General features: G+C 46.8%; 1 protein-coding gene across 1 annotated transcript in view; it reads right to left on the bottom strand.

Moving 5' to 3' along the window:
- FOXK1 (forkhead box K1) overlaps nt 1-4,703 on the bottom strand; it is a 56,211-nt gene extending 51,508 nt beyond the window's left edge. Inside the window, exon 1 of the mRNA XM_064390980.1 lies at nt 4,275-4,703. Coding sequence (XP_064247050.1) covers nt 4,275-4,657 — 383 coding nt within the window. The 5' untranslated portion in view covers nt 4,658-4,703. The remainder of the gene's footprint in view (nt 1-4,274) is intronic.
- Nucleotides 4,704-22,446: the final 17,743 nt, after the last annotated feature.

Below are 22,446 nucleotides of genomic sequence, written 5' to 3'. Positions count from 1 at the left end.
CTTGTGTACTCACAATATGGAAAGATTAATGCACATGTAAAATTCTGCAGGATCAGCACCCTGGTGTGTGGTCAGAGTATTGGACTATTTATTTTTGTCAAGTTTATTGAGCATCTAGAAAAATCCCATTATAAATAAAGCAGCATGCTCTTAATAAAACTTGACATGCAGGGTAAGTTTTCAATTTATAATGGGGCTTATATACATAATGTTTTTATTTTAACTCTGTGTTTTAATTTGATTTCCTACATCCATATATTTACTTCCCTTGAATTTATTCTCAAGCTAAAAATGCTCCTCCATTTATTTCCTAAATGCTAAAAGAACTACAGGTTTAAAAACTTGTTTTTATGCTTAGAAACCTCATACTGAAAGAACTCATTTACACTGAAAAACACCAACTTCAGGCTCCATTAATTATGCTACTGCAAAAATTCAAAATGGTCACAGCAGCAATAAGCAAATATCCCATGAAACATTCCCAGACAAGCATCATTTTCCAATCTATTGAGCTCACAGTTCAGAAAGCTCAAGTGCTATTATCAGGCTATGCTCAAGCAACACTTGCAGGTTTAGTCAATAGAACTTTTGTATTTAGGAGCATCTGAAGACCTGACTCATAGCTACTTAAAATTCAGGTTAGCAAGTTAAACTTTCAACTGCTACAGTGCCTTCTGTTCTGGGGGACAAAATAAATAAATAACTAAAGAAATGCTTATTTTAGTTACTGAAGTGTCTAACTTGCTACTGCCAATTATTTTTAACACTGAGTCAATCTTGAACAAAACAAAGAAAAAGTTAATAATTCATCATTAACCTGATCCTGTGAACACTTGATTACACCATAAATTTTAAAAAATTACTGTATTCAACAGGAAAAAATACTGCACTTAATGGTTCCTGCTCTATCTTATACTTTTGCTGGTATCAAGAGTTTTTAAAACCTAGTGCATATTCTCCTGGTAGTTTTGAGTTCTTTTCTTTCTTATAGAAAAATACCCAGATATTTATCTACAGATTTCCAGCTCCCACAAGCACAGCTAAAGAAACATTACAAGCTATAAAAAGAGTTTCTAGCAAATCCTTAATTTGATTCGAAACACTTATTTTTGATGTAAGTACTTCCATCATTTCATCTTGATTTATATTTGTGATGTCTGCTGTAGTGTGGCACTTATTAATTAAACTGATTAAGGATCTTCAGCTGTACCATAGGCCCTCCACTCTTCCACCCACTTTGCTCCTAAATGTCATTAACCTCTAGGAAATGTCCTCTTTGTTGGTTATTACTGTTTAATTATACTGTATAGTTATGTCATCACATCTGTGAAATACAACCTCCCATAACAACACAGCTGGTGAATATGATCCTCCTGCCCAGCAGTAAAATCCTGGTTACAGCAGAGAATCCACACACCACGATGATGGAGGAAGTGATACAAAGCTTTTCAAAAGCCCTTGATTTTGAGTAGGGCTGTTGAGACAGGAGGTAAGTACAGCTTTCAAGAGAGGTCTCAAACTCCCCCTCTTCCCTCCCTTCCCACCCCTCCTGACAAGATCCTCCATACATTTCAGGAATTACTACTAAACTTTGAAAACTTAGAAAAGAGAAGTTCTATACAGAAATAGTAAAGTGAGAAGGAACCTCAGAAAACAGAATTTATGAGCTCATCATCTATTTTTTGACGAACAGTACGAACTACAACTGAAAGACACTTTTTTCCTGGAACCCTCTGCTTCCATTCATGATCTCATGATGCACAAGCATTTCCTCTGCTTGTAAAGTAACAGCAGCAGTGACTGCAGTGGTCCAAAGAAAACAGCGCTTTGCACATTTCTGCCATCCTTTACAGGTGTGGGGGGAAAAGGGAGGACAACCACTCAAACAACTGGTTTTTAGAATATTACCAGCAAGAGCTCCCCACATCACAAGGACCTCCTCTAAAACATTGGATGGAATGACCACCAATTCCTGAAATTTAACATAAACTGTACATTCTGCTGGTACACGGAAAAGGTGTGGCTGTATCAAACACAGCAGGAGTGTTACCATAATATGCAGAAAACATTGTGTAAAATCTGTGTACTACAACCTGTCTTCACTTTGTCCTCCTTCTGACAACATTAGCTGGCAGTAAGCTCACAGGCTTCTCTACAAGAAGAAATGGCACTTTATGTTTACTGGGGAGAGATTTGTGTGTGTGTGTGTGGAGAGGGTGACTGGGAGAGAATTGCTTGATTTTTCAAGAGTGGAGATAATGAGATAAGAGCAGACAGTTTCGAGCCTCAATCAAGACTCTGTAAGCCAAGCTTCAACAAGGTTTTCTTTTTCCTGGTCTGAGTTACAAACCCTTGACTGGCCAGTAAGGAGTTGTTTACCTGACAGAAGCAAGGGGGCAAATTCCTTTAGATTGATGCAAAACATTTTCCTACTCTGGAAGTCAGAAAGGGAGGAGCACCAAGTTTATTTATGTAGCTCAACCAGCAGCCAAGCTGTGAGGACGCCTTATTGTGTAGAGTTCAGAAGTGTACATTAAACTCCTCCCTTGAAAGCAATGCAGAAGGAAAGTTGCCATTCCCACTCCAGGAGTCAGGAGCAAAGGGGAGAGAAATAAGCAACGAGGTTGCTGTTTGACATAGTTTTCTGTCACAATGCTTATGATTAACCAAGTGAAGAAACAGAATGACAGGGAGCAGAGAGCTTGCACAGATACCAGAGCCAGAGGGAATGACAACAGAAGTGCCCAGGGCTTCGGGTGGTCTTGTTTTACAAAGCCAGATTAATTAACCAGACACTAAAGGATATCTCTTTTAGAAAATGAAACACGTTAGAAACCAAAATGCCTCAGAGAGTGAGCAGCCAGGGAGCTATAAGTAAATTACTAAGTACAAAATGAAGCAGCCTGCAGAGGAAATGAGTAATTAAAAAACCCTCCCCTGAGCGACAGGCTGGCGAGAGAGGGATAACTCCAGGACCCTGGTGCTGGAGGTAAACAGTACCTAAGCCAAAACGTGACAGATGAAAACAGATGTTTTATACAACAACAACCCCCAGTCTCCTGCCTTTACAGTGTACTCAGCACTGGCGTTAGGCACAGTCAGTCTGGAAGAACCTGAGGAGATGCACACAGGAATTACATCACCCACCACCATCACACTGCTGCCCTGGGGTGAAGCACTGCAGTCGCTGGACAGTACTCAGCAACTATAAACAATGTTTTCAGAGGAAGAACTAGAATAACATCAACCTCATTCTTCTTGCTGCAAGAGAATTAAACATAGCACAGACCCTGGTGGCACAGCAAACCCTTCTGCACCCCTCTCCCCTTCCATAAGGAAGCAAAGACACCCTTGGGCACCTGCTGTCCTGGTGAGCAGCATCACTCCCAGCCTGGCCTGGTTCTTTTTTTTTCTGCTGCTCCAGAAAGACACCAAGAACAACACCTAACTTGCCAACCCTTAAGTAAGCAATTCTGGCGAAGTGGTTTCCAACTTTTTCCGCTAGATCTTTTCCAAGGAAGACAAGGCTTGGGTGTAGCAAGTTTTAGCCCACTGAGAGTCCTTCTTTTTCCCTGTCTTTTTGAAACCCTTAAGAGCCACCAGCTGAATGTGAGTCTGTATGCAGGCAAGCATGGAGGAGGATGACCATGGGGACACCCTGCAGCGAGGGGCTTACACTTCTTCACGCTTTTCCCCCAGACATGGCTCTCTCAGAGGGAGCAGCCCCAGTCCCAATGACCATCATCTTCCTCTTTCTCAGCCACGGAGGGCAGCAAGGTTGGGAAGGTGAGGACATCCCATGCTGACGCTCAGAACCTCATCAGGCAGATGTCCCTCAACAGCACCTCAAGCCCTCCACCTCGAGCCTTCCTCACCCACTGTGACCATCTTCAAGCGAGAGGACCTTCACTGCCCCTAAGGCTGTCTGTGAGCAGAGGGATGCTATCTCAAGCCTCATTCAGAGGCAGAGCCTCACCATCCCCTGAGACCCCTGGGCAGGGGAACCCGACCCCTGTTCCCTTCACCAGCTGTGGTCCCTCACCACCACCTCAGGCCCTTCTCCTGGCAGACACACATCCCCTGCATGGGACACGGGCAGCTCACCGTCTGCTCCGTGGGGCGAGGGACCCCTCCCCGTGCCCTCCTCGAAGGAGCCCCCGCTCCGCCCAGCCCCGCGTCCCCTCCCCAGGACAGAGGGTCCCTGTCCGCCCGCTGGGGCCGGTCCTGCCCCGCGGAGCGGCCCGGCCCCGCCGCCCCCGGCCCCCGGCACTCACTGCGGCGGGAGCTGCAGGGCCGGGCCGCCGCGGCGCTGGAAGGCGCCGTCCACGAAGACGCCGTTCTTGCCGAGGCAGCGCAGGTAGAAGTGCGGCTCCTGGAAGCTGAGCTGCAGGTGCCGCCGCGAGATGAAGCTGGAGTGCCCCATGTTGACGTCCACCGAGCCCTGCGAGGAGTTGCGGCCTATGGTGACGGCCGGCTGCCGCATGAGGAACTCGAACTCGCGGCCCTGCAGCCGCGCCAGCACCGGCCCGGTGCAGGCGGCGGGCGGCGCGGCCGGGGGCGGCGGCCCGGGAGGGGGCGCGGCGGCGGGGCTGCAGGGCGCCGAGCGCAGCGCCAGCAGAGCCCGCGCCCCGCTACTGTCCTCCCCGACTTCGGCCATGTTCCCCGGCAGCGAGCGAGCCAGCGTGCCGGCCTCCGGGGCGGGGCCGGCGGGGCGGGGATGGCGGGGACGCGGGGCGGGGCGGGAGCCGCGCCGGCCGCCGCCTCCCCCGGCAGCTCCGCCGGGCGCGGCCGCCCCGCCGCGGGCCGGGGCGCGGGCCGGGGGCGGCAACGGCGGGCGCGCGGCGCCGCCTGCGGGCCAGGGCGGGCAGCGCGGCGCGGGCAGGTGCGAGGGAGGGAGCGGCCCCGGGCCGGCGGTGCCGGCGGTGCCGGCGGTTTAACCGCTCCGGGCCGGCCCCGGCGCCGCGGGTGCCGCGCTTCAGTGGGCTCCGGGCTGCCTGCGGGCAGGGGAGGTCCGTGCCACGGCACGGTTGTGGTCACTGACATGGGCTCGCTTCGGCGGCCTTTTGCTGAGTCTCTATGGAATCATGGTTTGGGTTGGAGGGACTTTAAAGATCACCCAGTTCATGCCCATGCCATGGCAGGACATCTTCCACTGTCCCAGGTTGCTCCAAGCCCTGACCAACCCGGCCTTGGACACTTTCAGGGATGGGGCAGCCACAGCTTCTCTGGGCACGCTGTGCCAGGGCATCACCATTGTCACGGGGGAGAATTACTTCCCAATATTTCACATAAATGTCCACTTTCTCAATTTGTACCCATTACTCCTTGTCCTATCACTGCACTTCCTACCAAAGAGGATCTCTCCAAGTCACCTCATAAACAACTCCCTGTGCTGGAGAGATGCCCCAAGCCCAAACCATCCTGCTCCAGGCTGTGTGTGGGGCAGGGGCACAAACATCCTCTGGCTGCGGTCTGGTCTCTGACATGAGCTGTGTTCAGTGGCCTTCTGCTGCCTCTCTATGGAATCATGGCTTGGAAGAGACACTGAAACTCATCTGGTTTCCCACCCCTGCCATGGGTAAGGACACCTTCCACCAGACCAGGCTGCTCCTAGCCCCATCCAACCTGGCCTCGAACACTTCCTTAATAATCTTGGATTGTTTGCCAAGGCTTGCTGAACAGGGAGATTCATCCCACATCCACAAAGGTGTGAGGTTTAAAACACCTTAATGCCCTTTTGTACAGTTTATATATTTATAAAAATATATACACTCATATATGAATGTACAGTGGTTTTATATAGCTTTATACTCATATAGTTTTTCATTATAAGGGACTGTGTAGGTTGTTTAGCTTGCATTACAGCATTTCTTCAAATCACTTTTTATATTTCTGTATGATTATGTATTATATTTCTATCTATATTTATATTAATGATAAAGGTCATGTCCTGTGCCACAACAGCATATATTTGGCTCGTGTACAGTCTGTGCTATACATACATATCCATATATACATATATCCAGATTAAACAAAAAATGCTTCTATGTAGGTGAGCTGGTGATACTTTGCAGAATCCTGAATAGTTAAGTAATCAGAAAATACAATGAATTTGAGAATGTGGGAGAGGGAGCAGCTGTAGGTTTGTATTGCTTCAGCTTATGTGTGGAATATGTCAGCTCGTAGCAAGGCTGCTCAACAGTTTCGAGGAGATGGGGAAAAAAAATCCCATAACTGGTCAAAAGTGCAGAGCAAATTTCAGCGATGAAAACTGTAATTAAACGAGCTGGAATCGGTCCAGGACCACAAGGTTAACATCCCTCTTCCTGGAACATCTTCCCAGAGATGTTTAATGACTGCTGAGCTGCCGAGACCTGCGTTAGACATCTCACCCGAGACACCGTCTTCAGTGAGTGCTCTTTGCCTCTGCAGTTCAATACCAAGCGAGAGGAAGAGAGAAGAGCACAAAACACCAGTGCCACTTCCTCCACACCAGTATCAGCTCTGCAGAGAGACTCAGCCCAGGCAGGCACAGCAAAGGGCTGCAGGAGAGGGAGGACAAGCATCCACAGAGGGGGCACGGGGAGGAGGGAGGTGATCTGAGCTGAGATCTGAACTCCTCTCCTGCCCCAGACTGCTCAGCATCAGCAAGCACTTGTGGCCAGAAAGCAAAATGTGGCCATCAGGTAGAGCCAGATCCACATGCTGCCTGACAACAGATGGCTCAGGCTTTTACTCCATCCACCCCTGGATGAGTGTGCTGTTACCTGAGCTTAAAAAAGGACCCAGGCTGGTACACAGGTCAGTGGCAGCAAGCAGGGTGAAATCTTGTATCAGAGCAGCCTGACCTGCCAAAAAAAAAAAAAATTAAAAGAGAAAGCAGTGACAGAAATTTTAGTTCACGTCTAAAGCTCTTCTAAACCCCAAATTTCACCAGGAGGACCCTGAAAGGATGAGGAATAGGGTGAGGCTGTTAGCAGATGTTGTCAGTAGCTGTTTCTAGGGCTGCCTGAGAAAACACATTGCAGGCAGGCTGGGTCAGGGCAGGAGCCAACCCCCCATGGGCAGGAGCAGGGCCCTGGTTGCAAACACAGGAGGTGCAGGGAAGCCCCGTGTGGCTGTCTGATGTGGGGCCAAGAGACATGTCACTGCAGGGCTGGGTCCTGTTACTGCTCCCACATTCGATACAGGCTACGGAATTCTGCAGCTCCAGTTAGGGAATAACCCGAGGGCTGACACGTGAGGCTGGCTGGGAAGATCCTTGCCCTGCTGAAAGGCTCCCCAGCTGCTCAAGACAGAGTTGATCCAGGGCTGTGGAACTGGTGATGTCAGTGGGCATGTCCACATGTGTCATGGTCATCTGCAGCCACTGGGACCCTCCAGCCACGCCAATTGATGAGATTTTTTCTAACAAGCCTTTTCCTTTCTACTTGGAAATTTCTTCTGAGTGGCATTTGCTGCTTAAGCCAGCACCACTACTGAGATAAATCCCAGCTTCATGCACAATGTGATCAAGTGGTGTACAGAAACAGGATTCCTCTGAGCTGCCTGGTGGGTTGTGCTTAGCACCGTGTCTCAGCAGCCCGTCTGCCTGCGGCATCCTTTCCCTAAGCTTCTAACAGAGGGCTCTGCTGGCAGCCTGCAACGCTCTGCTCAGCTCTAATCTGCCCTGCAACAGCATCAAACCAAGGGCCCTTCAGCCACGGCAACGCCTCGTGCTCCTCCAGTCAGCTAATCCTGCTTAAAGTCAAGCCTGCTGCCCCGGTGTAAATGCCTGATGTAAACACACACAAGATTGTTTGAATTAAGTTTATCTCGTCCTGCATGGCTGGACTTTATAGTTGCTCCTTTTCCTCTGCAGGGTTTTAGATGGATGTGTCAGCAGATGTGGACAAATTTCTTAATTCCATGGGTTGCCTACCAAAGTATTTGGATGTCCAGGAGCTGCCTGCCAGGTTTCAAGAGGTGTAGGGAGTCGAGCACAGTCCCGATGCCACCCGAGATCTGGATGTGGGAATGACACCTTGGCCATCCCTGGCCATCCAAACTGTCCTGCTCCAGCCAGAACTGTGCTCAGGCACTACCATGGTGTGACACCAACACAAGCACATGCAGAAATAATCCCTCCTGGCACTTTGTAGAGACACCTTTAGCCATTTTGAGATGCTGCCCTGCCTCACCTCTCTGTGCTAGAGGACAACCTGAACTGGGAGGAGAAATCAAACATACAAACAAAGCAGTTGTGAGAGCAGAAAATAGCTGGGATGGAGTCAGGGTTAGTCAGAGAGTGGTGTGAAACCCAAATGTCCTTTGTCAAATATTTGTTTGGCTGTGTGTCATTGCTGACTGTCTCAATACAGCAAGAGTCTGTTTCATGCTATCAGTTGTGGGCAAATGAATGTAATGGGTTGTTATGGTCACCCAGATACCACTGCATTGGGCAAACACAAATCTTGCAAAAACAGTGATAAAAGGGCACATTTCTGCTTTTATCTGCTGGATGGTGTCTGCTTAGAAACACTGAGTTTCTAGAAGCGAAATGCTGCATTTCTATAGCATTTCACATGGCTGTTGCTCACTGTTCCGATGCATGAGACTCAATACATATTTATCAAGCCCCAATTCAGCAAGGAATCTGCCCTGTTTCAGCACTGCAGGAAATCTCTTCTACCCCCAGCCCAAAGCATCATTGAAAAGCTGCTTGGACAGAAAGGAATGATGAGAGCTGCACACTGGGCATGATGTATTTACCCAGCAGCCAGACAACACATTGATGCTCACAATGAAAGGCAGCCTAATGTGTGCAACCCTGACCTGGGAAGGAGGAGGAGAAGAGTGAAGGAAAGCAATTACTTTAAGGAAAAGAGAGTCTGCTGTCTCTGTGCCAGCCCAGTCCAGCTTTTCTCCTGAGCACAGTGCCAATCTCATGGGGTTAATGGTGATCAGGCTTCCACTGATGTAAGTGTGCATCATTAGCAAGCAAGCAGAGAATTCAGCACCTGCATCGCACAAACACTTTGATAAATAACAAAAGAAGAGGGCAGTGTTCCCTCATATTCCAGCCAATCTCTCCGCAGCACTTTTTCCTTTCCCTTCTCTCAGCCATCAAGTAGGTTTTAAATGCTGTTGTGGTTTTTGTCCAAACTGATTTGAAGCAGTGTAAGTGATGAGCCATGTGCCCTGGATCTGTGGAGCTACTTTCCCCTGCACACCTGAGCTCAGGAGCAGCCTCACTTCTCTCTCCAGCTGGATGGGTTTTAATTCTGCTTTGTGTCTCAGGGAAATCAGTGTGATGTGGCACAGGAACAAAAAGGGCTTTGCACTTATACATGTCTGGTAGGACTTTCTTCTTAACCAAGCAGCTGCAAGAAGTTAAATAAAAGTAATTGTTTTGAAATATGTTCAGGCACATCACAGTACCTCTCTCACACATGCACACACACACTTGCACGGTGTCTAACTCAGCCTCCCATGGCATTTCTACCTGTTTTCTCAATTCTGTTGCAGCATCTGTTCTTTTAACTCAGTTCCTATGTCTCTCAGTGATGACCCTTGTGCCTGATCTGGGACAACCATATAAATGCCCCTGCCTGCCAAAACTGCATCCATGGCATGGCAGTCTGACTGGAAGGACACATGCAAGGCTTGCAGTGGCATTGAGGATGTGAGCTGGCATTGAGGGTTTGGGGAGGACAGCAGCACCTTAATCCCATCTGTAACACCCATAAATACCTTCCCTCTGTCAGAACAACTTTACAGATCTTTCACAGTGGCTCTGAGCCAGGTTTTAATCCAAATGGGCTGATAAGAAAGGGTTGGTCTGTGGAGGAGGTGATCCACTGATAGAGGAATTCTACATCAGTGAGTCAGAAATATGGTGGGAGCACTCACAGTCTTGAACCCTCACAAAGGACACAAACCCTCCATTTTCTCCCCTAATGCCAATAGGTTACTAAGCTGAAGGGAGCAGACTCAGAGAGACAAAAAGGCAGGCAAACATTGCCCTATAGTGAGGGGGCACTGCTTAAACCCTGCTCACCAGAGCTGCCTCCTGCAAGGTGCTGGTGCCCTGTGCTGGGTGCTGAGCAGCAGCCCTGGTGCCTGCAGAGAGCAGGCTAAATGAGATGCTGTGTCTGTTAGCTCCCTCCCAAGAGCAGCACAGCCTGCAGAGACTGTGCTTTCTATAGTAATGAAATTTTTTTCATTTTTAAATCAGCTGTGATCCTGTTTACTGTAAACTCCAGCATGCTCGAAATGTTTCTATCACAGTTTATTTAGGCTTCAGAGAGATTTTTTTTGAATCACACTTATCAAGAATATATTTTCACAGCAAGCTCTCTGAAATACAGTAAGGACCTAGGAACATCTGATGCCCAGACTCTGCCATTCCCTAAGATATTATATGATCTGCTCATTCCCTATGCAGAAATGCTGTCACTTTTGTAGAATCCAAGCCAGCGCCTGTCTGATGCATGATACCTCACTTTGGAAGGCCTTGAACAAGACTATTTGTTGTCAAGATACTTTTACAAAAGCAATACAATTTCATGGGTTGTAGTTAAAATAATTCATACAGTTTACACTGATCTGTGTACTTTGAGATTTAAACCTGCTTAGCTAACTTAACTTTCATTTTGGCTTGAAACTTGGACCAGGGTGAAATGCACAACACAAGCCAGGTGTGAATTATTTGCTTTAGTTTTCTGAATGACCTCATTTTCTCACTATCCATAGATGTGAACAGAGGAAAAAACCCCACCACATACTTTTCAACAGCTGAAAACAACTGAACCAGTAAGTATAAAATCTGATACCAAACACAAAGCATTTCAGCCCAAAAGGAATATGGCTTTGGACTTTTATGAGCCACTGCAGCATATAGTGCCTGTCACTGCTGAAAACAAGCTCCATGCATTGTCTGGAGTGTTGGAAGTAACTGATCTTAAATATCTTGCTTTACAAGCTGCCTGAGAAGCAAGAAGAGAAAGAAAAGCTACAAAATTTGCCCTGTATTTTTATAAAACATTTAAACAAAAGGCACAGGATGTGTGTGTTTACTGTCCCAAATCCTCTACCAGGATCCACACCTATGATGATGTATCTATCATGGGGTGCAGCCAGTGTAACCTGCTGCCAAAACCACAGCAGGCACGCCTGATCCCAGCATCCTTCCCCTATTTTCACAGGCATAAACCACAGGGAAGGTCAGGGCAGTCTGGAATCAGTTCCAAAGCCAGCATGTTGTGTGTGTAAATGGCCTCTTTGCTACCTCACCTCCATGCCATGACCCAGCAGCCCAGACTCTGCATTATCCCAGCCTTTGGAAATGGCTGCATGCAGAGGCTTCTTCAACAAACTTCCCCCACCAAAACAAACAGCCTCCCTTTCTCTTTTAATCAGCAATCACCTATTGACCTTGACACCAAAAATTTCGCTTCCAAGTACAAAAAAAGCCCCACCAAGGAAACAAGGAAAAGGTCTGGATCCAGCCTTTCTCACCCTGTTCAAGGCTCCCTGCCTGGAGCATCCCAGGGATGCATGTACACCATGAACACTTTTGGATGGATTAGAACAAAGGGGATAATGATGTGGTGGCTGGTGATCATGTGGCTCTGTTTTTTCTCAAGTAAGAGACAGAGGCCCAAGGGCAGAGGGGAGGAGTCCAGTGCCCAGACATGGACACAACCAAGGTGTCCAGGGATCCACTTGGACTTCAGCCTCTGTGTGGCATCCTGGCAGAGGAAATTTGAGTTGCTGTGATCTATTCTTAGCTTTGGCTGTCGGCACAGGTTACCCTTGAAGCAGGGACTAGCAAAGGCACTTGTAAACCATAATTGCTTTCAGTGGGACCTGAGCATCTTTTGGGATCACTGGAGCCTCTCAGCAGGGAGCAGATGCTGCAGGAGGGACTCTCCTAAAATATCCTGCTGTTCTGCAGACACCTCTAAAGCACTGAGCAAACCCAACTTCTGTTTATTGTTCCAGCACTAATGGTTCCCAGTAAAATCCTGGATTAAGTGTGAAACTCTACTTTTCCCATTCTGTGCTCCCCTTTCTGGTTGGTTGCATTTATTAGGTGTGTTAGTGACTTAAGGACATTTGATGTAAGTGCTGGGAAACCCTGGATTTACAACCATCAGGCATCACTTTCAGGGCCCACTGTCACCTTTAGAAAAACATCTGCTATAAACAGTTTTACTTACATTACTAATAATACCATACTGTATTAAAAGTGAAAGGATTTTTAAAATCCAATTTACTTGTCCTTCAACTTGGCCAGTGAAAAGAATCAATGAGATTCTTTCAAGTGTCTCACTTCACTTTGGAGCACTTTTCACTCACCAGCTCCTTCATACTGATGAACTTGCTCTACAGAAAGGAGAGGTCATGCTTAAAAAGCCCACCTGTGCACCCTGGAAATTGAAAAAAAAATGAAAACCTCTCCAAAAAAAGAGAGAGAAATAGGAGAGCATGAAAACATGTCTATTGATTTTCTTCTTATAAATACATGTTTTACAGAAATGAAACTGTTGCTGAATTTGACTGAAGGTCATTCTTCATCAACAAAATAATAATAATGTAAGAATTTAATGGTTGAATCAAATTCAGTTTACATTAACAGGAGATCAGTATTATGGTGTAGTCTTTGATTGGATTAAGGATGCTATTTTCCTTTTCCAAGGTAGGATTTATAAACCCCTAACCATTAAAAGTAACTTACAGAAAGTTTGGGTTATGGGCAAAGTTTGCATTAGCCAAACTAAAAGATAAAAATAGGAACTTTGTAGTCCTCAGAAATGTTGACTCTAACATTGACTTTAACCCCAAGGGCTCGTTATGCTGGGTTATGTGCTCACTTTGGGCTGGAAAGGGAGAAATCAAGAGAAAGTGATTTGAAACAGATTTATGGATTTTTGTACCTTTACTTTCTGTATAGCTCAGAGTGAAAATTGGGTGGATGCCAGTGGGTCTAAATTCCCTCCAGGTTCTCCAAGGCATTCTGGAGCCCCTGGTCCCTTCAGCCCCTTTAATTCCCAGCATCACTCACCCTGGGGCACAATCCCTGGCCATGGAGGCACCCACCATTAGGAAGGTACCACTGCTGCCTGTACTGAATCCTTTCTGCCCCATTCACCCAGCAGTTGTTTTCCCTCATCATTTCTTCATGTTAGAGGTTAGCTCAGGAGCCTGCAGCAGGCAGGCTGGCTGGCAGCATCCATTCCCTTTGGGATGTGCCTGGTTGGAGCCTGGGCACAGCCACAGATGCCCATTTGTGCTGCCCATGGCACAAGGACCACCCTTGGCAACTCTGGCTCCCAGGCTCTGACGCCAGACCTCATTGCTAAATGCCCAGCATGATAATTTGGGATTTTATTTTTCCCCCACCTTGCATCCTTGCTGTAATAAATTGGAGTGATACTGTTTCAGGCTTCCTCTGTGCTTCTCCTGAAGCTTCTATCTAAAATTCAGCATTAGCAAAATGTGCCTCTGGAATAAGGCCTCATAAAATATTGTTAGGATTGCTAGGCAACCCGGAGGCACGTTGGGAGCTGAAAGGAGCCTTAAGTGGGCGTAGCGAGCCTGTGCTGGAGTCTCAGATGAAAAAGAGAGGGTATTCTTTGTGTCTCCATGCTGACAACACTTTGCCTTTGATTTTCTTTTGGAAAGAGGTTGAGATACACTGCTTCCAAATGCACAGAGGTACATATCTGTGTAATTGTTGCTGCGGCGGCCTCTAACCTCAGATTAATCAGCTGGATGAGAAATGCACCTATCCAGGGCTTTTCAATAGCAATAAAAGTAAAATGAAGTTTTTATGGCCATGAAAATACCCATATTCCAGCTGCTTGCATCTTCCAAGGGCTCATTTTGTGAGAAAGAGAGGCCGTGCTCAATAAGAACTTGTTTTATGAGGCCACTGAGGCGTTACCTCAACCCCTGAGCACGCTGCAGTTGTGCTTAATGCAAACTGACTCTGGAAGGAAGGGAAACAAATAAGCACACAATTTATTGGCAGGGTCTAGCACAAGTAATCGGCTATTTGCAGATACACACACAGGAATTAAAGGAAAATTGAACTGGGCTTGCAAGAACTTTGGGAGGAATTGCTGTAGGTGTAGATAGCTGGGGGTTACTGCTGATTTTGTTAGCTTAGAAGCTAAAGGGAGTTTCTGGTTTAGCCCTTCCTGCCTTCACCTGGAGAGCAGGAGATGCTGCTCCCACAATCTATATCTCATCTCTCCAGGAGCACCTTGCCTTGCCCAAAGGCCCTTAGCCAAGCAAGCTCCAGTCCTTCCTTGGGCACATCTGCTTTGCTTCCTCCCCAAGCCAAACCTCCAGCACCTTCCTTAGAGGAAACCCTGGAAAAGCACACACACACTTTGCCAGCAAACACAGCGCCCAGGTGCTGAAATTGTCCTTGTGTCTGGCTTTTGCTCCTTCCATCCAGCATTGCCAAAGGCAGATCCTGGTGGCAGGTCCTGCAGGAGGTGGATGTGCCTCTGCTGAGAACAGCTGTGTGTGCCAGAGGCCAGCCTTCCAGCCACACTGAGTGTGCAATTTGTTTCCCAGGGCTTGATTTAGCACATCATTTTCTGTTCAAACAGCCAGTGGCCAAGCTGACTAACACATCTGTCTGCTCAGAGTCTGTCTGGCTCCTCCACAGGAAGGGCTGCTCTCACCAAATCCTTTCCAGAGGGTACAAACGGCTCCCCCTCCATCTCCAGTGCTCTTGGGTGACTGAAATCCCTCATTCAGACACTCACAAATCCCACCCTGCTTTCCTCCTGTGCTGACACCAGGCTTTGTCTGCCCTTACTGGTGCAACACATTTCATCAGCACAAATGGAGGCACTGAAAATAAGTGGTGATGATGATTTTAGCTCATCCTTTGTCAATGAAAACATTCCTCAAGCATCCAACACACCTAGATATTCCCATACAACACAGAAAGGGACTGTTAGAAGGTAGATATGCATTTCCCAAGACTATTAATAAATCTTCCCTTGAGGCTGTTGCTGGCATAAGGCATCATGGACGTATTTAAAAGATGTGTAGATGTGTGACTTAGGGGATGTGGTTCAGTGGTGAGCCTGGCAGTGCTGGGTTAATGATTGAACCCAATGGATCATTTTCAACCCAAGGTCTTTTTCAACTTAAATAATTCTACAATTCTATGACCCTTTCTGTTGGAAGCTGCTCTTGAGCTTGTTCTTGGAAAACAGAGAACTGATGGGAACAAACCTCAGATTTCCACAGTTTTGCAAGGCTTCTCAGATAACTACAGGTGGTCTAGATATAACTACACCCTTTATTTCTCATGTCCCTTTCTAGCCAGATTTAGGTCAGGAAAGAAGTCTGTGAGGTGTTTATTCATTCCTGGCAGTGAGCTGGGTGATTTTTCTGCTCTGTTAACATTGCAGGTCTCATGATACATACTGGCCCAGGCCAGAGCAGTTGGCACTGCCACACTCTGCCCCTCCAGCCACAGGATGCTGGTGAGTCACGAGGAGCACAGTGGGATTTCTCCTGTGATCTCCTTTTCCTTCCCAGGCTCACAGGTCAGGTTTGAAGGCACATGAAATTGGGCCAAACCTGGGTTTTCTCTCAGTTTTCTCAGCAAAGTTCCCTCTTCACAGTGAGCCAGAGATGGACTGGTCCTCAACATTATTCTAGCAGTTATTTTGATAAAAAAGGTGGCAGCTGGAAGTCTAAGAAGGATGGGAGCCAGGCACCTTAAGAAATGATAATTGCAGACTTAGAGCAGTGCTAAGAGTTAACAGAGAGATGTTTAATCCAATTCTCAGCTTCTATTTTAGGATCCTTTTAACTTTCAAAATCAAAAAAAAAGGAAGAGGGGAGGGGAAGAAAAAAATAATCTCCATCACAGTGCAATTTCTTAAGCTTGTTCACAGCCCAAAGGTGAATTTTTGTTCATGTGAGGAGCCTGAAGAAAATCCGTTCAGCTGTTTCAGAGGTTTCAGAGCATGAAAGCAACATCTGGTTCAAAAATCAAAAATAAAGAGAAATTCCCTTTGCTCATCAGAGTCAAAATGGGTTTTGGTTTCACACCTCTGATTTGGTGTATCTTGAGCTGTCCCCTGGAGAAAGGTAGCCATTTCTGCATTGATTTGAAGGGGATGAAACTGTGTCGCAAGCCCCACAAAAATTATGGTCAGCCAGACAGGAGGGCAGGTGATACTCACACCTGCACTCCCATCCAGTCCAACACAACACGGACCATGGCCCCTAAATTGCCAATTTAATTCACTGCAGGAAGGTCTCGCACAGCCTGCTGCCTCCTTTGGGGTTTTTTTTGGGTCGTGGTGTGATTTTTGGAGCGTGGTTTGCTGTGCTCTGCGCTGCACTATAGATGGCACTGCAGGATGGAAATTGCAGCCTCTTTGCTCTGGAATAACAACCCTGGGCTGTGGTGGCTCCTGCAGCTTGTCCCGGCGGAGGAAACCAGCTCAGATCACTAATTTCTGCAGCTCTGCTGGCAAATTTCACTCTGTTTTTTACCTGGTTATTAATGACAACACAAACATGACCCCTAGAATAGAGAGCAAGCGTGACAAGGAAGCTCTCTGTGAATTAAAAAACCACACAAACCCTCAAAATCCACTGGCAAATTTAGCCATCCTGTTGCAACACAGGAATATTTTGCATTTCAAAGGAGCCAGGCAGTTGATTTCTCTGTACATCACATCTATGATAAGACCCTGCCTGTACTGAAGTTCTGCTGCTGTAAATGAAAGCACAAACTCTCTCATCATCCCATCGGTATTTATAAGGACACTAAAGTCTACCCAAATCTAACCATGTGCAGCAATTTTTTCTGCTCTCTTTGTAGAGTTCCCTGGAGTTCTGGGACTAAAAGTAAGAAAAGAAGCAAAATCCAACTCAGGTTTGCAGAAGGAGATGCAATGCTGGCAGGAATAGGGATGCTACGGAGGAGATGGGATGGGAAGAATATCATAAGCAATTACAGCAAAATGGTTTTGGAAAATCCCTCCAGGTACCCAGGTGCATCTGTCGATGCTTAAACACCTTCAGAAATCTGGCCACCAGCCTGCTGCTCCAGATGTTAAAAAACCTCCAGCAATCAGAGAAGAGTAAAAGGTGTAAGAAAGACAAATTCCTTTTGCCATTGGCAAAATGAAAGAAAAATGCAACTATTTTAAGGATTTGTGTGGAGAAAACTGCTGACAATAAATACCAGAAGTTGTCCTTGTCTTCCTTTGGAAAATGATGCTGGAGGAGGATTAGGTACCTGCAGCACCTTGTTTCATTCCAGTGAACCATCCAAGAGCTCCCATCCACCTGGGCCATCCCAGGACTGGATGGATGAGCCACTGCAGCTCTCTCTGCCAAGGAGCTGTGCAGCACTTCTCTCTTACAGGAGTTTAATGTGGTCTTACACATCAAGAGGATTCAAATGACAAGAATGAAGGGCAGTAGGCAACCTCATGGTCTGAGATTCTGATGAAATGATATCCTGGTACATTCATCAGACTGTTCTGCTGTCAAGAGAACTCCCAGCTCTGGAAGATGAGTGTGTTTTGCTTTTACAGTGTTGGGGAAAAAAGCAGGAAAAGAAGAAAAGCAGCTGTCCTGAAGTCTAACTACTACACAAATGTAACTTTGAGATGAGACACAGCCTGATACGTGAGATGAGGGCACAAGTGCACCCAGCTCTGTGTGAAGGCAGGGGAGTGGGGTGAAGCCTGCACTGTGTGCAGGCAGACCTGGGACTCTGCAGAGCACAGCAGGAGGGACAAGACGAAAGACTGAGGGAAGATTCATTCCTTGCCAGCAGCATATGTAGACTTTGTGTGCCAATCCCTGTGCATTCATCTCAGAGAAGCAGATGCAGACGTGAGTGAGAGGGAGCAAAGTGTAAATCTGAGCCTGCATGGAAGGAAGGACCACGGCGAGGATATTTGCTAAGCACAGGGCTGGGGGGATGTAGGGATGCAGATGCTGATGTTGCCCAGGCAACACTCACTTTTGCAAGGCACCCCTTTGTCTCTCCTGATTTTTAAGTGTGGTTCTCACTCTAAAATGCAGATTCTCCAAGCTGTTAATAAGACTTATTATCTCCTAATGCTCTTCCCCTGTTTCCTTTTAGAGGCTGTTCACAGCAGCACTGCTTGTGACTGAGTAACACAGGAAATTAGGAGCAGCTCCACAGCTGTGGCTGCACAGGATGGGAGAGAAGATCTCTGGAGAGAGGCAGAAGCAAGAATTGGTGCTGAGGTGGTGGGTGCAAGATACCCTGAGCTGCATTTCCCACCCCACTGAAAAAAACTGTGGCTGTGGAGCCAGCAAAATTTAGGGGAAGGATGAACCTTTACCAAAAGCCTTGAGTTTATCCTTCATAAAGTCTTTCTTCCAACTTGCAGAGCCCTGATAAAGTTGCACATGGTGTCGCTGCTATTGCTCTGTGCTGACTGTGAGGTTTCATGCCCAGAGCTCAAGATTTAATGCTGCACTATCCCCAACCTACATTTCTGTGCAGTGGCCAGTGTTTCCTCCCTCCAGAGTGCTTTCAAAACTCAGGGCTGACATCTCCCAGGAAGCACTGGGGACAATCAATGTTTTCCCACCGTGTCTCATTCCCCAGGACGTTGTGCCCTGGTTTACACTAATTATGAGATGCTGATCCCATTATTATTATGGAGCAAAATTGCCAAGTGCTGGAAAGAGCACAACAAAAAACTGGTGAAGTGGTAAGCTTGAAGTGAGGTAGAAATAAAATCTGCTCTGTATGGGAGGCCTGGATTTGCTAATTGGACATGGCTAAGGTCAGTAAGGTGGAGTGAGGAGAGCAAGACATTGTGAGGGGGTTGAAACTGCCCTTCCTGATGAAGGGTCAGAGAGGAGATTCATGGAAAAATTGTGTCTCTGCACCTTCTAACTAGAAAACAGGACTCAAACACACTGAGAGAGGAATGACAGCAAGCAAGAAACCTTATCTCCAAGCATGGAGGTGGCACAGGAAGAAGTGGGGCAGCTGGAGAGATGTATTTGCATTTGGAGTGAGGATGGATTAAGACAGAGCAAAGGCAGGAGCTTTGCTGCCCTGTGAAAAGCCCCCACATTTCTTCTTCAGCCCAGCCTAGGTGGCTGCCACAACCCCACAAGAAGTACAACAGCCTCTCCAGGCAACGTGACCTGCCCCGTGTGGGGGACAGAGCTGGCAGCAGCCAACTTGTTTTCATTGCTACGTAGCATTTGGTCGCCCTATTTTGCTGCTTTCTCTTTGATGCAATGAGCCTGTGGGGAATAAAGCTCAGTGGGAGTTTGCTTACGTGGTTTCTAACCCATTAGTTTCTTTTATTGGCTGTTGCCTCAATAAAAAGAAGAAGAAGAAGAAGAAAATCAAGGAAAAGTAGTTCAAGGTGTGAAAAATTCACGTGGCAGAAAAATATATAAAAAGTTATTGGCTCTGTCCCCCTTGGCTCCAACCTCAATCTTATCACCATGCTGTGCATTTATCCTTCTGTTATGACACATAATGACAGGGAAATCTAGCAAGTTCTATGCAGAAAGCCAGCCTGCTCCTCTCCCCTCCACAACAAGAAACTGTCCTGGCTTGAGCTCACATCGTTGGCATCTGATTTCAGCCTAGCAGGGTGTTTCAATACCAATAAACATCTTGTTTTCATGTGAACAGCCGCTTCAGCTACATTCTTTCCCATCTTTTGTGAGCATCAAAGGCTCCGTGTAAAACTTTTTATTGATCACATAAATAGCAGCTCTGCTTCCCTACAGGCCCCGTCTCCACCAAGTGTTTTGATATCTGGAGAATGAAAGGTTCAATAGAAAACTGATTCCCTTGGCTTTCTGGGACTCTGAACACAGGGCTGCTGATTTCTGCTCTCCCTGGCAGAGCAGGGTCTGGGGAGGAGAGCAAGGGAGCAGGGAGAGAAAGGTTTTGCTTGTTCTGGCTGGGTTTGAGGCAGTTTATACACAGACACATTTTGTCTGCAACAAAGGCAGAAGTAAAGCCACCATGCAAAGAGCTGGGAGCGATCATTAAAGATTTAATTGGTCTGAAAGCTTCCTGAAATACTAAGGAGAGACTTAAACCACATAACTTGGAGCAGGAAGCCTCCCAAGCTGAAAGCACGGGTGGCTTTGCTGCTTAGGGGTATTGTGTAGTGGCTATTGTGTACTGGGCAGTCATTTGCCCTGCTGCCATGCATGAACTCTCCAGGAATGGGATGCCTTGGCCCTACCAAGACAGTGAGGAACAGCTCATTCACATCCCTGGAGAAGCTGCCTCATGTCTCACAAGCAGAAACTGAGACCTCTGCCTGCATTCCTTCAAGGCACTGCTGAGATACAGCAAAGGACTGCCCCAAAATCCAAAACCCAGACAGGATCCTTCCCATCCATGTCCTGGCTGTCAGACCCATTGCACCGTCACCTTTTGTGCAAATGAAATACAAAACCTCCTCAGCTGCAGCCATGCAGAGCTCATGGGGAAGAAGATTAATGGGAGCTACCAGAGAGCCTCATCAGTCCTTGTTCAGGAATCAGAAATCCCAATCGAAGCCTCTGTGACTCATGGCTGTGAGCTGGCACAAAATTCGACCTCGTTTGGATAACGAAGGGCACATCCTGTTCAGAGCCATCTCCGAAAACCTCTGTGACTGTGTGTTTATCACACCAGGCTGAAAGGGCACTGGGGACTTTGCTGACCTTGCAGGTGGCAGAGTGTGACAGCCCCAAAGGCAGCCGGGCTGTGCCAGTGGCTTTTGGAAGAGCCACGATGGCAGAGGCAGTGAGTGCCTGAAGCTCTCGGTGGCTGGAGGGGCCCAGCCCAGCAGCCTGGGGCTGAGCCACCAGCAGGTGCCCTTGGCAGGTGTGAAGGCCCCACTCCTCTCAGATGCTGCACTCTCAATTAATTTGAATAGTAATTACTTGAGATCCAAACGACTTGGGGGAAAGAAGGGTTTGAGGTGTCTGTGCTCAGCTCTTGGGGCCAAGGAACAAATTCATCTCTAACTCCTGAGGTCCTACCAGGTCCTCTGGAGTGGTGACCCCTTGTTAAACTCTCCTTGTCCATGGAGAGGAAGATACTGAAGTATTTGCAGGCTGGAATTGGGTGGCCAACCTAAAATCTAGTACCCATTTCACCTCAAGTACCTAATCCTGGCTACTCAGAAAACCACTTCTCAAAGCCTCATCTACAAGAGGGTATAATGGGGAGTTATGGGGTTTTTTGTTTGCTTTGCAATTAGAAATTTTGGGATTTTCAATTGTTTTATGTAAAGGGAAAATCTGCTTGCAAACTCAAAGGTGAAGCCTGTTGCCACACCAGTTTCCCCTCCTCTGCTTCTCAAACAACTTTATTTGTAGGGTGGTGATAATGAGAATTCTACTGCTATTGATTTTTCTTAAAAACATATATAACTTTGAAACACTGTAGATATTGCATGGACTTTGGAACAAGATAAGAAGAGGTAATCACATTCACAGTATCTCTAGCCCTTTAATTAATCTGGACAGCAAACTCTAGCTGTGTTCCTAGAGCAGACTGACTACCTCTCCTGAATATTCTCATTTGCTATGCAAATGGGGAGATACTGGAGGTAATTCAGCAGCCCACAGGGATCTAACTTCTGACACTTTATTTTTGTAAGAGAAAATTGTCATGGCCCTGCTTGTTTGACACTGACTGCTGCACAGCTCTGTGGAATGGGCTAGAAAACAGAGAAATACAGGCTTGACTTCTGCTAACATAGTGAGCAGTCTCCCTTTCTCAGAACAACCTTAAGATGGAGCAAAACTGTCAAGCTGTAAGAATGTACTGCAGGGGGAAAATAATAGAGATCAGAAGATGAGAGGGTTATGGCCCAGCTTCCCAGGGACCTGACTGTGAAAGAATTATCTCTGAGCATTTGTTCTGGGGTTTGCAAAACACTCTGGGAACCCAATCCCTCCATCGTTTCCTGGGAATGGCTCGTGGAGGGTGAGGTGCTGGAGCCAAGAAAGTGCCCTGAGCCCTGGCCTGCAGAGCCTGTGGGAAATGGATTTATAGAAAATTCTCAAAGCCTGACAGAAAGCTCACAGAGTATGCATCTGTATGCTAACCTAAATTTTAGTTAAGGTGTAAAACTTAGACCCACGAAAGACCTACAAAAAGTAATTTTACATAATTAATTCCAAAGCATTTACAACACAGTATAACAAAAAACTAATAAATCGAAAACCACTTATAATTAACAATAATTGACTTCTAATTATAATAAGGTAAATTATAACATCTATATTATCTCATCCTTCTCATAAAACTAAAAATAAAATAAAAGTTTTTAAAACACCTCTCAATTACCCCAACTCTAAATCATAAAAAACCTTAGTCCTACAGAGCCCACTGCTGCCTCACTCCCCACCCTTTGCTCTGGTGAAATCAATGGATTAAATGAGCACAAA

This window comes from Passer domesticus, chromosome 15, assembly GCF_036417665.1.
Source record: "Passer domesticus isolate bPasDom1 chromosome 15, bPasDom1.hap1, whole genome shotgun sequence".
Taxonomy (NCBI): domain Eukaryota; kingdom Metazoa; phylum Chordata; class Aves; order Passeriformes; family Passeridae; genus Passer; species Passer domesticus.
Note: the sequence above shows the minus strand (reverse complement) of the source record. Positions and strands in the feature narration are given on the sequence as shown.